The 17,619-nt window shown below is 42.4% G+C and overlaps 1 protein-coding gene across 1 annotated transcript in view; it reads left to right on the plus strand.

Moving 5' to 3' along the window:
- PCOLCE2 (procollagen C-endopeptidase enhancer 2) overlaps positions 1–17,619 on the plus strand; it is an 84,803-nt gene that overhangs the window by 41,172 nt on the left and 26,012 nt on the right. Inside the window, exon 3 of the mRNA XM_018049534.1 lies at positions 11,790–12,045. Coding sequence (XP_017905023.1) covers positions 11,790–12,045 — 256 coding nt within the window. The remainder of the gene's footprint in view (positions 1–11,789; positions 12,046–17,619) is intronic.

Raw genomic sequence — 17,619 nt, forward strand, 5'->3', positions numbered from 1 at the left:
GACTGGTTGGATCTCCTTGCAGTCCAAGGGACTCTCAAGAGTCTTCTCCAACACCACAGTTCAAAAGCATCAATTCTTCGGTGCTCAGCTTTCTCTATAGTCCAACTCTCACATCCATACATGACTACTGGAAAAACCATAGCCTTGACTAGACGGACCTTTGTTGGCCAAGTAATGTCTCCACTTTTGAATATGCTATCTAGGTTGGTCATAACTTTCCTTCCAAGGAGTAAGCGTCTTTTAATTTCATGGCTGCAGTCACCATCTGCAGTGATTTTGGAGCCCCCAAAAATAAAGTCTCTCACTGTTTCCACTGTTTCGCCATCTATTTGCCATGAAGTGATAGGACCAGATGCCATGATCTTAGTTTTCTGAATGTTGAGCTTTAAGCCAGCTTTTTCACTCTCCTCTTTCACTTTCATCAAGAGCCTTTTTAGTTCCTCTTCACTTTCTGCCATAAGGGTGGTGTCATCTGCATATCTGAGGTTATTGATATTTCTCCCAGCAATCTTGATACCAGCTGTGCTTCATCCAGCCTAGCGTTGCTCATGATGTACTCTGCATATAAGTTAAATAAGCAGGGTGACAATATATACCCTTGACGTACTTCTTTCCCTATTTGGAACCAGTCTGTTGTTCCGTGTCCAGTTCTAATTGTTGCTTCCTGAACTGCATACAGATTTCTCAAGAGGCAGGTCAGGTGGTCTGGTATTCCCATCTCTTAAAGAATTTTCCACAGTTTATTGTGATCCGCATAGTCAAAGGCTTTGGCATAGTCAATAAAGTAGAAATAGATGTTTTTCTGGAACTCTCTTGCTTTTTCCATGATCCAGCAGATGTTGGCAATTTGATCTCTGGTTCCTCTGCCTTTTCTAAATCCAGCTTGAACATCTGGAAGTTCATGGTTCATGTATTCCTGAAGCCTGGCTTGGAGAATTTTGAGCATTACTTTACTAGTGTGTGAGATGACGGCAATTGTGTGGTAGTTTGAGAACTTTTTGGCATTGCCTGTCTTTGGGATTGGAATGAAAACTGAACTTTTCTAGTCTCGTGGCCACTGCTGAGTTTTCCAAATTTGCTGGCATATTGAGTGCAGCACTTTTACAGCATCATCTTTAGGATTTGAAATATATGGAATTCCATCACCTCCACTAGCTTTGTTCGTAGTGATGCTTCCTAAGGCCCACTTGACTTCACATTCCAGGATGTCTGGCTCTAGGTGAGTGATCACACCATCATGATTATCTGAGGTGTGACGACTCACTCACTCCTGTGAGTGTCCAGGAGTTTCCAGCGGAGGCGTGGGTTGGTGGTGGCCTGCTGCAGGGTTGGGGGCACTGAGGGTAGCAGTGCATGCATGGGACCTTTTGAGGGAGGTCACCATTATCTTCATTACCTCCACCATAGTTTGGCCCAGGTAAATAACAGGTATGCAATACAGTAGGACCATGTTATTTATCCATTCTATTTGGAAGAGTTTGCATCTGCTAGCCCCTAACTCCCAATCCTTCCTTCCCGCTGGCAGCCTCCTCTGGGTCTGTGTGTGCACGCTAAGTCACTTCAATCATGTCCGACTCTGTGTGACCATATGGACTGCAGGGCGCCAGGCTCCTCCATCCATGGGACTTCCAGGCAAGAATACTGGAGTGGGTTGCCATTTCCTCCTCCAGGGGATTTTCCTGACCCAGTGATCGAACCTGCATCTTTTGCATCTCCTGCATTGGCAGGTGGATTCTTTATCACCAGCGCCGTCGTGAAGCACTGTGTGTCTGTGAGTCTGAACAGATGGTGATTTCTCGCTTATGACACAGTCCAGTGCTGTTGGATGACTGTCCTGGACAGCTCTTTTGAGCATTAACTCCTGTGTGACTCTGCCTTCTCCTAGAACCTTCCTGTTTCCTCTGTTGAGTTTCCTCCTTAGAGCCAAAAGAGAACTCTGAAAGGATTGGGCAGAGACATTTATGGCTAGGCCTCGACGTGGGTACCTGACTTCCCTCACTACATCCCACTGATCAGGACCCAGGCATCTGGCCTTACCTAACCGCAGTGCAGGCTGGGACATGTCAGCTTCCTGTGGGGCTGGGGAGAGGACTTGAGATCGTAAGCACCTCCTCAGCCTCTACCTGTATCAGGCCACGGGAAACATAGTCGGGAAGGAGTCAGGAGACCTGGCCTCTGCTGCTGACTTGCTGGGTGCCTCTAAGTCATTACAACCACTCCAAGCAGTTTCTTCCTTTTCAGAAGCGTGCCACTGCCGCTTGCCTTGTACCTGTTTGTTGTTGATTTTTAGTCACCAAGTTGTGTCCAACTCTGTGCCACCCCGTGGACTGTAGCCTGCCAGACTCCTCTGTCCATGGGATTTCCCAGGCAAGAAGACTGGAGTGAGTTGCCATTTCCTCTTCCAGGGCATGTTCCTGACCCAGGGATTGAACTCACGTCTCCTGCGTTGGTAGATTCTTTACCACTGAGCCACCAAGGAAGCCCATTAGTTAATGCACATTGTTACATAAATTTAATGTCTAGTTATAGGAGCTGTGGTCTGCGCTGTTTTTTTAAAATTAAGATTAGGAGTGTTTGCGGACTTCCCTGGTAGCCCTGTGACTAAGACTCCACGCTTCTGATACAGGAGGCCTGACTTTGATCCCTGGTCAGGGAACTAGATCCCGCGTGTCCCAACTATGATCCAGCACAGCAAAATAAATAAATTAAATTTCTTTAAAAAAAGATTATAAGGATCTCAGTCATTTATTCAACAGTTACTTTTTGAACTCCTGTAATAGCCAGGTATTGGACTAGCTGTGGACAAGCTCTGGTCTCTTGATTGTACATTCTGGTGGAGAGACAGATGAAAATCTATAAAGAAATAGCATGGTTATGTGGATGACATGATCTAAAGCAACTGAAGGGCTCAGGAGAGGCCCCTCTGGAAAGATGACACTTGAGCTGTGTGTTAAATGACGAGGTAGGTAGAGGCAGATGTGTGAATATCAGGGAGGAGAGTGTGCTGAGCAGAGGGGCCTGACTGTGCAAAGGCCCTGAGGTGGAGAACCAGCTTGGGGGGTTCCTTGAACAGCCAGATTGTTGCATGACAGAGAAAGATGAGGCCGGAGAGTCAGGGATATTATACGTGGCCTTTCCCTCTCTGTGCCTCAGTTTCCTTACCTGTAAACTGTAAAATAGGGCCAACATCACCTTCATAGGTTTGCTGTTATGGAATAATATGGAATAATAAATAAATGGAATAATATGAGTAAAGTGCTTAGAAAAATACCTGGCACCTAATACACACTACCCAGGTGTGTGACCGTAGGTACAGTGAGGATTCTATTCCTACCTCGATGGGAAAGCTTTTGGACAGTTTTCAGAAAAGGCATATCATTCCATTTTGACTGATTCTCATGGCCTGGGCTTGAGGTAGTTGGGGGTTTCCACCATCCTTTTAAACATGCAGGTAAATAGAGTTTTTTTTTTTCAATCCCCAGCCAAAAAAATTTCTTTTCTAAACATCACATGTTGTTTCCATGAATCAAAATGTGTGTTCTGGTTTCCAAATGCTTATACAGTTCAATCTTTCAAAAGAGTATTTACATAGACACAGAATATACATGAATAAGATCTTGAAGCTTTGGATTTATCCCCTTCTTGAGGCATCGCCAAATATTTGTACATAATTTGTATGTACATTGCCCTGGATTACATTTGGGGATATAAATGAGTTGACAACAGAGCTGCTATGCCTCTTGAACTTTCCATAAATAAAATGTGGTCAGTGTTTTAGAACACACTTTCCCCAAGGTCTGTTTGTGGAACAGGAGAATCTTAGATTAAAACAAGGGCTTTTCTTTTTTTTTTTAATTAGAGTATGATTGCTTTACAATGTTTGGTTAGTTTCTGCTGTACAACGAAGTGAATCAGCTATATGTATACATATATCCCCTCCCACTTCAGCCTCCCTCCCACCCCTTCTAGGTCATCACAGAGCACCGAGCTAAGCAACCTATGCAAACCTTAATTCAGAAAGACACGTGTACCCCAGTGTTCTCACAGTTTGTTCGGTTCATTCAGTTACTAAGTTGTATCTGACTCTGCAACCCCATGGAGTATAGCCTGCCAGCACATGGAGCCAGGACGTTTGCGTGTGCTAGTCACTCAGTGACTAGAGTCCACCCATGGACTCTAGCCCTCCAGACTCCTCTGTCCATGGGATTCTCCAGGCAAGAACACTGGAGTGGGTTGCCAGTTCCTGCTCCAGGAGCTTGGACAGAGAGGCAACCTAATGTCCATGGAGAGATGAATGGATAAAGATAGATAGTACATATGTGCGTACATGCTCAGTCGTGTCTGACTCTTTGTCACCCTGTGGACTGTAGCCCACCAGGCTCCTCTGTCCTTCGAATTCCAGTACTGGAGTGGGTTGCCAGGGGTTCTTCCTGACCCAGGGATCAAACCCATGTCTCCTGCAGCTCCTGCATCAGCAGGCAGATTCTTTACCACTGAGCCACCTGGGAAGCTTGGTATTAGTTATAAAAAGGAATGAAAAACAAGGGCTTTTTAAAATCTCAGGCTTTAGAAACAGATTTTTTTTTTTTTTTTGCTTAAATTAGTAAATGGTGTTTTGGGGAAAGAAAAGCTGTAGATACAAAGGAGCGTTCCCATTTCTGCAGAAATCTACTCTTCCACACAAAAGAAGCTGACTTCTATTTGCACTTGCTTATAGTTTCCTGAAAATACAAACAACCAGCCTAGAATGCAATTCCCAGTTCATTTTTTGGCAGCAGCCCTGGCATTGGCATTGAGCGACTTGGCACTCTTGCCTGTGACCGTGAGGACATCCCAGGCGCTGCGGGGTGAGCTGAGGTCATTATTGCAGCGCCGGGCTTTGGCCGATGAAGGATTCAGCTGCTGATAGGGAAAAACATGAATACAGATTTATTTTTCTACAGGCAGATAATTTATCCCCTGGTCAATTTGATCTCACAAATCAGTGGCCTTGTCTAGTATGTTACCCCAAGAAAGTGTCTTAATTGAGTTTCTGCATTATGTTAGCATTTACAGGAGATTTGAAAGATAGTTTCCCCAAGGATATGTCGTCTTCTTTTTGTTTTTTTTAAGAATGACCTAGAAAAGAGAGAGGCCTTCTAGATTTTTGCTGCTGGATGGGGTATGAGGTGTTAAAACTCAAAGAGGCAGAGCCACCCAGGAGGTACCTTGTCCAGGATTTGTGCAAAGAACTTAATGTCCATTTAGCTCTTGATGGCTTCATTCATTAAGTAAATCTTTATGATACAACTGCTTGGGGCCATGGATTGTCCAGAAGCTGGGAATGCAACAGTGAACAAGGCAAGGGGATCCTTACCTTCTAGAACTCCATCTTTCAGGGAAAACAGACAGGGGCCAAGTAAGTGGGTTGAGCCTTCCAGGGCTCAGAGACCTGAGGGCCAGGCTGTTAACTGGGCAGAGCCCATCTTGAGAGGAGGACGTGGGAGGGGTCTGGATGTACCTCCAGGAAGAGGTGACCTTGAAACTGAGACCCTGAGCCTGAGTAAGAGAAGGGCAGAAGTGAAAAAGTGCTCTAGGCAGAAGAAATAGCTTACCAAGTCCCTGTTGTTTTAATTTCTCCTGCTTCTCTTCTTCCTCACCCTTGAGAAAATTCAAGGACTCCCAGGTTGGAAAGTGATATGTACAGCATTATCCCAGTTTCATTCATTTTTAAAACAGACATAAAAACACAATTATGGATTTTGCATGGATACATAACAGGTATATTAACTTAGCTTTTTGAATAGCATGGAAGGAAACTCACTAAATTTGTGAGTGTTTGCTTCTGAGAAAGGCAGAGGAATAAGGCTGTACATGAGGACAAAGAAAGCTATTTCATCTGAAATTATTTATTTACTTTATTGGAAGAGACTTTAAAGAATGTTAACAATAATCAATTCTGGCTTGTTGGTATCCAGGTGTATATTACTTTATGTATCTTTCAATATTTTTTTATACTCCTAACAAAGAAAAACCAAGGGTACAGACTATAGATTCTTGAAGTGGAAGGTCATCTTCAGAGAAGATGCTTTCCAAAATCCTTTCGAATGATAATCCAGGAACTCTTAGCAGAGTTCACATCACAGGGCATCAATCTTGGTTCCTCATATAAAGATGAACAGTGTTGTGCTATAGTGAGGGGCTCACTGCGGCGTGCATCTCACTTGCAACAGAATTTCTCTTGGCCTTCAGTGCAAGATGGCATTTATCTAGTTCCAGGAGACCCACAGTGAATACCAGTCTCCCCTGAAATCTTCCCTCCAAAGAATTTTTGTTAGGGTTGTTGGATTTTGTGTTCAGAGTTACACAATGTAGCCCATTTTCTATTACCAATATATTTGTGTCTCATTCTCAGAGAAGCTTCAACTTTTCATTGCATCCAGACCAAATAAAGAACGTTGGAGAAGAAATGATTTATCCCATAGGGAATTAATTTCCAAAGCTTGGGTTCCATTTCAACAGCCTCACTGCAGTCACAGTATTTTCTCAGTGACAGAGAACTGAGAAATCACCAGTGAAACAAGACTGAGGTGTCCCGGGTCCCTCCATGTTGCAGTCATTGGAAGACTTCAGGACAGCCTTCCTCATTTCTTATAAACTTTAGGCCCTGGCTTATGGTCACTGTTTTCAGCACCAGACTTGACATTATTGACAGTCATTTCAACATCTGTGTGGATGATCCCTTTGGGTCTTTTAGCTTCCCTCCTCCATCGCTTCTTAGTCACCCACATCCATTGTCATTATCCTTGCCTCCACCACAATCTACAGACTTTATTTTCTTGGGCTCCAAAATTACTGCAGATGGTGACTGCAGCTATGATATTAAAAGATGCTTGCTCCTAGGAAGAAAAGGTGTGACGACTTAGACAGCATATTAAAAAGCAGAGACATTACTTTGGCAACAAAGATCTGTCTAGTCAAAGCTATGGTTTTCCCAGTAGTCATGTATGGATGTGAGAGTTGGACCATAAAGAAGGCTGAGCACCAAAGAATTGATGCTTTTGAACTGTGGTGTTGGAGAAGACTCTTGAGAGTCCCTTGAACAGCAAGGTAATCAAACCAGTCAGTCCTAAAGGAAATCAGTCCTGAATATTCATTGGAAGGACTGATGCTGAAGCTGAAGTTCCAATACTTTGGCCAACTGATACAAAGAGCCAACTCATTAGAAAGACCCTGATGCTGGGAAAGATTGAAGGCAGGGGGAGAAGGGGACAACAGAGGATGAGATGGCTGGATGGCATCACTGACTCCATGGACATGAGTCTGAGCAAGCTCTGGGAGATGGTAAAGGACAGGGAAGCCTGGCGTGCTGCAGTCCATGGGGTCGCCAAGAGTTTGACATGACTGAGCCACTGAAAGAGCCACAACAAGAACAACTGTCCTCACCCCACTGAGTCCTGACTTGTGTCCTTATAACCCAGCGTGGATTCCGTAGCCCACCACTGTGGTCATTCCCCCGCCTATGTCCTCTCTCCCTTCATCGTCCTAACTTGGCAAATATCCCTCCACCTCCCCAACCTCCACCCACAACACTGCTTTACTTCAACTCTGCCTACTCTGGACCTCCACCTAGGGAGCTAAACATGGCTGGGGAGAAAGAGAATACAACCATGCAGAGGACTCACTTGTTTCCTTTTAAACGAGATATAGTTTATGTACAAGATTATGTAAGTTATTGGGATGCAACATAGTGATGCACAACTTTTAAAGGCTACACTCCATTTATAGTTATTAACATTATAAATTATTGACTATATCCCCTGTGTCGTACACTATATCCTTGTAGCTTATTTTGTGAAAGTGAAAGTCACTTAGTCGTGTCCAACTCTTTGCGACTCCATGGACTATGATGTTCATGGAATTCCCCAGGACAGAATAGTGGAGTGGGTAGCCTTTCCCTCCTCCAGGGGATCTTCCCAATCCAGGGATCTAACCCAGGTCTTGTTGATTTTGTACATAATAGTTTTTACCTTCCTACTCTGCTCCCTTTCCTCCCTGCCCTCTCCCTACTGACTCATTCTCTGTATCTGTTAACTGCTTCTTTTTTTATATTCACTAGTTTGTTGTACTTTACAGATTCCACACTTAAGTGATATCATACAGTATTTGTCTTTCTCTGTCTAAATTATTTCACTTAGCCTAATACTCTCCAACAAAGGTCCGTCTAGTCAAGGCTATGGTTTTTCCAGTGGTCATGTATGGCTGTGAGAGTTGGACTGTGAAGAAAGCTGAGTGCCGAAGAATTGATGCTTTTGAACTGTGGTGTTGGAGAAGACTCTTGAGAGCCCCTTGGACTGCAAGGAGATCCAACCAGTCCATCCTGAAGGAGATCAGTCCTGGGTGTTCATTGGAAGGACTGATGTTAAAGCTGAAACTCCAATACTTTGGCCACCTGATGCGAAGAGCTGACTCATTGGAAAAGACCCTGATGCTGGGAGGGATTGGGGGCAGGAGGAGAAGGAGGTGACAGAGGATGAGATGGCTGGATAACATTACCGACTTGATGGACATGAGTTTGAGTGAACTCCGGGAGTTGGTGATGGACAGGGAGGCCTGGCGAGCTGAGATTCATGGGGTCGCAAAGAGTCAGACACGACTGAGCCACTGAACTGACCTGAATACTCTTCAAGTCCATCCTGTGCTGTGCTTAGTCGCTCAGTCATGTCTGACTCTTTGTGACCCCATGGACTGTAGCCTGCCAGGCCTCTGTCCATGGGGATTCTCCAGGCAAGAATAGTGGAATGGGTTGCCGTGCCCTCCTCCAGGGGATCTTCCCCACGCAGGGATTGAACTGAGGTCTCCTACGTTGCAGGAGGATTCTTTACTGTCTGAGCCACCAGGGAATCCGAGTCCAAGTCCATCCATGTTGTTGCAAATGGCAAAATTGCATTCTTTTATGACTGAGTAATATTTCATTGTATATATGTACCACATCTTTATCCATTCATCTGTTGATGAACATGTAGGCTGCTTCAGTATCTTAACTTTTGTAAATAATGGTGTTATGAACACTGGGGTGCAGGTGTCTTTGAATTACTGTTTTTGTTTTTCTCAAATATGTACCCAGGAGTGGAACTGCTGGATCATACGGTAGAGAGGACTCACTTTTAATTCATTTATTTCCAATGGACCCTCAGCACTCATGACAGCCCTGTTACACTTCCCTAATCTGTTACACACCTATTCATCTGTTCTCAAACTCCCAGTAGCTCCTCCCATATCCACTCTTTTGCTGCTGATGACCTCATTCTCTATTTTACTGAGAAAAGCAAAGTGATCAGAAGAAAAGTTTCACATGCCACCACAACCTCGTGTACCAACCTCCCTGCATCTGCCTGCCTTCCTCTCACTGGGCAGACCATCCGTGCTCCACGGTATCTTAGATCAGCTCTCCCCGGCCTGCTAATGGCATTGCTCAATCAATTCTCCCTCTCTTTTAGTTCATCAGTTTTGCCCTCTCTACGGGATTATTCCCACTGGCAAGCAAGCATGCCTTAATTCAGCCTATTTAATATCCTGTCTTGACTGCACATCCCCTTCTAGTTACAGCCTTTTTACTCTGTTCATCTTTCCAGCTAAACTCCTTGAAAGACTTGTCTGTATTCATTTGCACCAATTTCTCTCACTCCATTTTCTCTTGATCCTTCTCTTCTCAGGCTTCATCCCTAATGCTCCAGCAAAACAGCCATGTCAGAGTCTCCAGTGACCTCTGGTTGCTAAACCTAGTGGTCTTATCTCAGTCATCATCTTACTGACTAAACAGCAGCGCCTGATTCAGCCAATCAGCCTTTCCTGCTAGACGACTCTCTTCGTCTGGCTTCTGGGCACCACATCCTCCTTCTGGTTGCCTCCTACTTACTGACTCAGTCCCTTTGGTGGTTTGGCTTCATCTTGGAGACACGATGACATTGGAATGCCCCAGGACTCCATCCTTAGACCTCTTTCCTTTTTAATCTACACTCACTCTGTGGGTGGATGAGTATCATAGCTTTGAATTGCCCTCCATAGGGTTTATACATTTACGCAAATAGTCATTATTCACTCAAGGACAATCCAAATTAATTTAGTTCCAAATGTTTTTCTTAACCGGGAATTTTTCCGTGATTCATGGAGAGCTTGCCTATAGTCAAGGTAGCAGATGTGGCATCACATTGTGATAATTTTCTGATCATGGGATAAAGAGAGATTGTATGCAACAAAACAAAACAAAACCAAGGACATTCTGCAACAAATATCTCAGTGAGAATGTATAAAAATTAAATTGTGTTTTCTGCTGTCAGCTTCTTAGACTGTGGCTTTAGAGCTTCTGATGTTCATACTTAAGATAAGCCTCCAGCAATTAGAATGCAACGATGATAAAGCTAAAATATCCCCCTTCTTGTGATTACTGGGTTATAGTTTCTCCATTGGGTGTTATGTGTTTGATTAAAAAAGGCAAGTGGCACTGACACACTTCTTATTATAGGAAAAAAAAATTCATGTCACTTACCAGTATGGGGAGCTTAGCAACATGGGGAAGCCACATTTATGTGATGGCGTCCTTTGATCCTTAAGTCTGAGATGGTTAATTAAGATGAAGCGAACAGTGTTGCTTGTGTATCTTTGCTGTTTTTAAATCACTGATCTTTGTCATCTGTAGGTTTTTACAGAATGAAATTCTTATGCTATCGAGTGTGAAACAAATCTTATCAAGACTTTATGACTAAACAGCTTGTATGAAGAAATTAAAAGATAGTGTGAAATAAATGGGGCTTTTGTAAGAATCCTGCCAAATGCTTTTGTAGCCATGTTTCTCTACTTAGTCAGGGAACAAGGAGGGAGGAGGAAATTATGGTGAAAAAGTCTTGTGAGAAAGTGGAGAAAGTAAAAACGCATCTTTTTCATCAGAGTATTATGTTTCAAGGCTGCCTAGTATATCGTTTTCACCTGGAAAACAAAAACTTAGTGACTTTGAGAAGAGCTGATTCAACAATTAATCAACATAATCAGTGTAGATAATTGATCTGGCCTCTTGAGGACCCAAAGTTAATTATCTATAAATTACCTACACAGTTGCCAAATCACCCTTTGAGTTTGAATTTCACAGAAACATTCTATGTCTTGAGATTGTCCTATTGTATTATTTGTAAGAATTGACATTTCAAATGTATCTTTGCTGAGCACTATGTGCCATGGTGCTTTAGAATGTGCAGATGTGAGATGTGTGCTAAGATCCAGTTGGGCCTGGTATTCTTTGTAAGCTATGATTTATAAATTAATAAGACTGATCCTGGAACTTCCCTCATGGTCTAGGGCTAAGACTCTGTGCTACCAATGCAGGGGGCCCAGGTTTGATCCCTGGGCAGGCAACTAGATCGCACATGCCTCAACTAAGAGTTTGCATGCTGCAACTAAAAAAAAAACCCCAAAACGCATGCTGCTACTAAGACCTAGTGCAGCCAAACAAATTAATAATTAATTTTCAAAAGTAAGACTGATCCAATAGTTTGCTACTTTGAGACAGACTCCCTAAGAATAAGCTCATGTACCCTAGAGAATTGTGGAATTTGTGAAAAGATAATAAATGCTCGTCTTTTATGGGGAACGCATTATGGTAGAATGCCTTTTGTGGCCTCATTTAGAGTTGAAGGGAAGAAGCATGATCTGGGGTATTAAACTTGTCTCTGCTCATTTCAGTAATTGGCTTAGACGTGAAGGCTTCAGACGCCACTTCCATGACACAGTTTTCCCCTTGGCCGTTTTCTTGGCAGGTTCCGGAGGGAAAAGTGGTAGTTCTCAATTTCCGATTCATAGACCTGGAGAGTGACAACCTGTGTCGTTATGACTTTGTGGATGTGTACAATGGCCACGCCAACGGCCAGCGCATCGGGCGCTTCTGCGGCACGTTCCGGCCTGGAGCCCTTGTGTCCAGCAGCAACAAGATGATGGTGCAGATGATTTCCGACGCCAACACAGCTGGGAATGGCTTCATGGCCATGTTCTCTGCTGCGGAACCAAATGAAAGAGGTATTGTTCCCACATTACAGCAATAATAAGGGCCCATAGTTACTGAATGCCTCCTTTATGTCAGGCACTGTTCTAGGCACTTAATCCAAAGTTTAAGAGCAATTCTTCTCAAACAGAGAGCTAATAAATACCACCAAATCATCAAAGTGTTAGTTACTCAGTCATATTCGACTCCTTGCGACCCCATGGACTATAGCCCACCATGCTTCTCTGTCCATGGAATTCCCCAGGCAAGAATACTGGAGTGGGTTGCCATTCCCTTCTCCAAAGGATCTTCCCTACCCAGGGATTGAACCTGGTCTCTGGCATTGCAGGCAGATTTTTTACCGCTGAGCCCACCAAACCATCAAGAGACCATTAAAAAAAATCAGTCTTGCCAATGGGCAGGGATGGACTGGGCGTTTGCGGTTAGCAGATGCAGACTGTTATATATAGAACGGTTAAACAACAAGTCCTACTGTATGGCACAGGGAATTATATTCATGTATTCTGAGATAAACCATATACAAAAATCAGTATTTGTTTAAAGCCCATATATATTCTTATAAAATTCAAATGTAGAAATTCATGGAGTAAAAAATGTGAAACCTTGCATACATATAGAGACTTTTCGCCCCATGGTAGTCCCCTCTTAGAAACAGCCATGCATGGCTGGTGGGTCCCATACATGGTTTGTGCACTTACTTATTAGTTTGTACTTTTGCAGTAACTTTTAAAATGTATAAGTGGGATCATGCTTTCATATTGTTTCACAGCTTTTTCTTTTTGCTTCGCCCTACAAGTTGGAGTAGTTTCACATCAGTACATGTGATCTCCCAAGGGTAGAAACCTCCGTCCTTGGAAGACAGCTGCAATGGCCAAGATCTGCAGCCTTCTGCCTAAAGGCACTGCCTAATCTTTTCTTGCCTTGGACTGTAGCTCAGTCTTGAGATATTAGAGTACAGAATCTGGGGCTGACAGAGCAGCCAGAACACTTGGAAGGAAATCCTGGCTGGGAGCTTCTGAAGAACTGAGGCACAAAATATACATATAAAATCCACCCAAATCTTTGGCTAACAGCTAAACTCTACATATATGGGGGAGAGCCCAGGTGGCCTGGCACAAAAGCATCATCTGGAATATGAAGAAACCGATCTAAGATACAGCTGCTGCCCATTAGCAGGGTGACAGACTTCGAGCTTGGATCTAGCCAAGTTGAATGCCTCCCAGAACAAAAATCACTTTTCATTGGAACACAGTAGAATCTAGAGACTTTATAGTGTATCATAATGTATACACATATACATAATGTATGCACATATACATATACACATGTATATACTTTATATTGTATTCATAATGTCCAGTATCTAATCATATGATGAAACCAGGAAAGTGTGTGTATAGAGATACAACAAAAAAAGCAGTCAATAAAAATTGACCCCCAGGGCTTCCCTGGTGGCTCAGTGATAAAGAATCAGCTTGCCAACGCAGGAGATACAGATTTAATCCCTGATCCGGGGAGATCCCACATGCTATAAAGCAACTAAGCCTGTGCACCACAACTGTTGAGCCTACGCTCTAGAGCCCAGGAGTTACAGTTACTGAGCCCACGTGCCATAACTACTGAAGCCCATGCACCCTACAGCCTGTGCTCAGCAACGAGAGAAGTTACCATAGTGAGAAGCCGGCACACTGCAACTAGAGAGTAGCCCCCGCTCATCACAACCCTGCTCACCACAACAAGAGCAAAGCCAGTGCAGCGACAAAGACCAGCACGGCCAAAGATAAGTAAATAAACTGACCTGCAGCTAGCCCAGGGGTTACCATTAGCAGACAGGCATTTTAAAGCGGCTATTATACATTTGTTTAAAGACTTAAAGGAAAATATATGTGTAAAAAAACAAACTGAGAGTCTCAGAAAAGAATACAATGGTAATGCTAGAGCTGAAAGATAGAGACTATGGAATTCTGAAATTTATCTGAGGGACTTACAAGTAGATTGGAAATGGTAGAAGAAAAATGCAGTGGTTTTGATTAGAACTGATTCAATCTGAAGACCCAGTAGGAAAAAGAGGAAAAAATGACAGCCTTGGAGACTAGTGAGACAATCTCAGGTGGTCTAACATATGTGTAATTTGTGTCCCAGAGGAAAAAGAGAGTGATAAAAGTGCAGAAAAAAGGAATCTCAAGAAATAATGGCTTGGAGCCACCCAAATTTAGTGAAGAATATCAATTTACAGAGCTAGGAAGGTCAACAAACCCCAAATGAGATGTGTAGAAAATGAAGCCACACCTGGCCACATCATGATTAAAGAAATCAGAAGATAAAGAGAAAATCTTAAAATCAATCAGATAAAACCCAAATTGCATATAGAAAAACAATGGTATGAAGGATGGCTTTCTTTTAATCAGAAACAGTGGAGGCCAGAAGGCAGTGGAACAGCATCAACCCAGAATTCTATAACCAGACTTCAAAAATGAAAGTGAAATAAAGACATTTTCAGATAAACAACCATGTCACAAGAAATATTGAAGGAAGTTTCTTAAATTGAAGGGAAGTGGCCCCACAGGGTAACTGAAAGGTAATACAAGGACTGAAGGCCACTGGAAATGGTAAACATAGCAGACTATGTATTATTTTATTTTTTTTCTCTTCATTTCTTTACCATCTGTCTGTTCAAAACAAAACAAAAAGCTTACGTGCGTATTGTGGCAAGTATAATATATGATATAATATATATGACAACAATGGAACAAAGGATGGAGAAGCAAGTGGAAATATACAACACATGAAGAAACATTCTGTCAACCCTAAAAGGCTGTGATAAGTTAGAGATGCATATTGCAGTCCCTAGAGAATCCATTAAAAATGCCTTTTTTGTTTTAACTAAAAGCCAAAAGATTAAAATAAATACCAGAATTATTTAACTGCCACAAAGAGGGCAGGAAAGGAAGAAGAGATGGAACAAGAGAAAGGTGTGACAAATAGAACAAAATAGTAATTGGCACACTCAATCCAAGCATATCAATAAATACATTAAATATAGAGGATTAAGTACTCCAATTAGAAGACAGTAAGTATTAGAATGGGTTAAAAAGCAAAGCCCAACCATAATTGTCTACAAAAAAGCACTTGAAATATGAAGACAAAACAGGCTAAACATAAAAGGATGGAAAAATATGTACCATGCAAACTTCATTAAAGTGAAAACTAATGCTTATAAAAAGATAATTTTACATAGATAGCCTAAAGAATAGGAAAAACATTTGCAAAAATACCTCATAACAGACTAGTATTCAGAATATATAAAGAACTTATATAACTCAACAGTAAAAAGATAAAGATCCCAATAAATATAAAAATGGGCAAACAGTTGAACTTTTACTTTCCAGAAGAAGATACACAAATGATTCATAAGTGCATGAAAAATTGTTCAGTGTCATTAGTTAACAGGGAAATGCAAATTAAAAACACAATGAGATACCGTTACATACCCACCAGGTTGGGTTAAAAAAAAACAAACTGACAACACTTAATGGTGGCAAAGATGTGATGCAGCCAAAGTTCTCATCCCTTGAGAGGCATAAAATAGTAAAACCACTTGGGGAAATATTTTGGTAGTTTCTTAAGAAGTTAAACATCTACATCTACTCTTGGCCCAGCAATTGCATTCCTGGGTATTTATATAAGAGAAATGAAAATACAAGTCCACCAAGAGATTTGTACAAAAATGTTCATAACATCTTCATTCACAGTAGCCCAGACTGGAAGCAACCCAAATGGATATCAACGGGAGAATGGGTGAACAAATTGTTGTTTCCACACCCCAGAATACTACTCAGCAATGTCAAGGCACAAGCTACCGATACACACAGCAATGCGTCTCAGACATTGTGCCAGGCAAGAGAAGTCAAACACAGAAAAGGAACACCATACGATTCCATTTATATGAAGCTCTAGAATAGAACTAATCTACAGTGGAATCTTTCAGAAAGGTGATGTGGAGATCCAGCAAATTGACTAGTGAAGGATACAGAAATTTTGGATACTTACATCGTAGGAGTGTGGCTCACACAGGTGTAACCATTTTTCAATTTTTTACAGCTAAGACTTGTGCATTTCAAAGTATCGAATTTACCTCCCTCAAACCTATAAAGTAATAATAATAATCATAGTGCAAGTGGTGGGCATTGGCTAGCTATATTGATAGAATAGTAGAATGATGGGATTTCCCTGGTGGTCCAGTGGTTAAGACTCCACACACTCCCAGTGCAGGGGCCTGGATTCAATCCCCGGTTGGGGAACCAAGGGTCCCCATGCCATACAGCATGGCCAAAAAGGATAAATAAAAATAAAAGGACATTAAAAAAAAGAATAGTAGAATGATGATACTTGTTGAAACTGGACGAATACATAGAGATTCATTATATTGTCTTTTGCTTTGCATATGCTTGAAGTTTTCCATAAACAAAAAGTTGTAGAAGTTACTCCAAACTCAATTTTTATAATACATTGTCTTCAATTTAAAGAATCTTTCTAAGAATGATTAGCTTCTGTGTCAAATATTTTGTTAAAGTATATGAATTAGTTTCAGTTTTTCTTTGTTGGTTAAATCCAAGTAAAATTAAATTAAAACTTGTATTGAAATATCTTTCTAAAATTATTTCAATTAACCCTTTGGTTCATATGCATAGAGATATCTGAAATGTGTTTGTCACATACTTATTGTGGTTAGTTTTAAGTGGTGGGATTTGAGGGAATCTTACCCCAAATTCAATACCTCCCCACCCCCCACAGGGAATAAGCAGCTTTGCTAAGAGTCTAGATGTGTCCAGGAAACCCAGTTCAGTCCCAGGGAAGTGAGGCTAATATTTGCACAGGCCAGGAAGCTAGCATTGCAGAATATTCTCTTGAAAACCAAGTTTGAAACCAAACCTTCATCCTTAGTATCCTCACTATCAGAACTACTGCTGAGTCTGGCTCTGGTGAAACTTCCGGAACCTCCTAGTGAAATAATGAGATTTGTGCCTAAAGGGAGACCCTTCAGCACGGCTGAGTCTGGGCTCTACGTTAGGTTAGGCTCTGGGGTGGGAGAGACAGAGGAATGGGTGGGGGATGGTCTCATCCCCCAACACAAGGCCATCTCAGTGTGCAGGCGAGGGAGGAACCGAGGGTTGGGGACAGAGGGCAGCAGAGGGACGCAGGGTGAAGAAGCACAGCCCCTGCCGAACCATGCAGGCCTGTGCTATGTGGTGTGAGGGCGCCGCCAACAGCCCCTTCTGAGGCTCCTGGGGGCTATCCATCCTGGTTCTGTTCTGACGTCATTCAGAGCAGAAGTGCGCATGCCCGGCACCAAGTACAGAGGCATGGTTAGCTGTGAGGCGCGAAGCCACCCCACGCGACACCTGTACCTGTTAATCCGGCAGACTTTTCTGAAGCAGTCACTTTTCTCAGACCAGGAGAGAGCTTGCCCGATATCAGGCCCATCTAGAAATCAATCCTACCTTTAATGCTCTTCTGTATCGCTGACAGTGTTATAAACATATATTGTTTTGACAAAATTATTCTTGAAAATTGTGAAAGATTTATAA

The sequence above is a fragment of the Capra hircus genome, chromosome 1 (genome assembly GCF_001704415.2).
Source record: "Capra hircus breed San Clemente chromosome 1, ASM170441v1, whole genome shotgun sequence".
Classification (NCBI taxonomy): Eukaryota; Metazoa; Chordata; class Mammalia; order Artiodactyla; family Bovidae; genus Capra; species Capra hircus.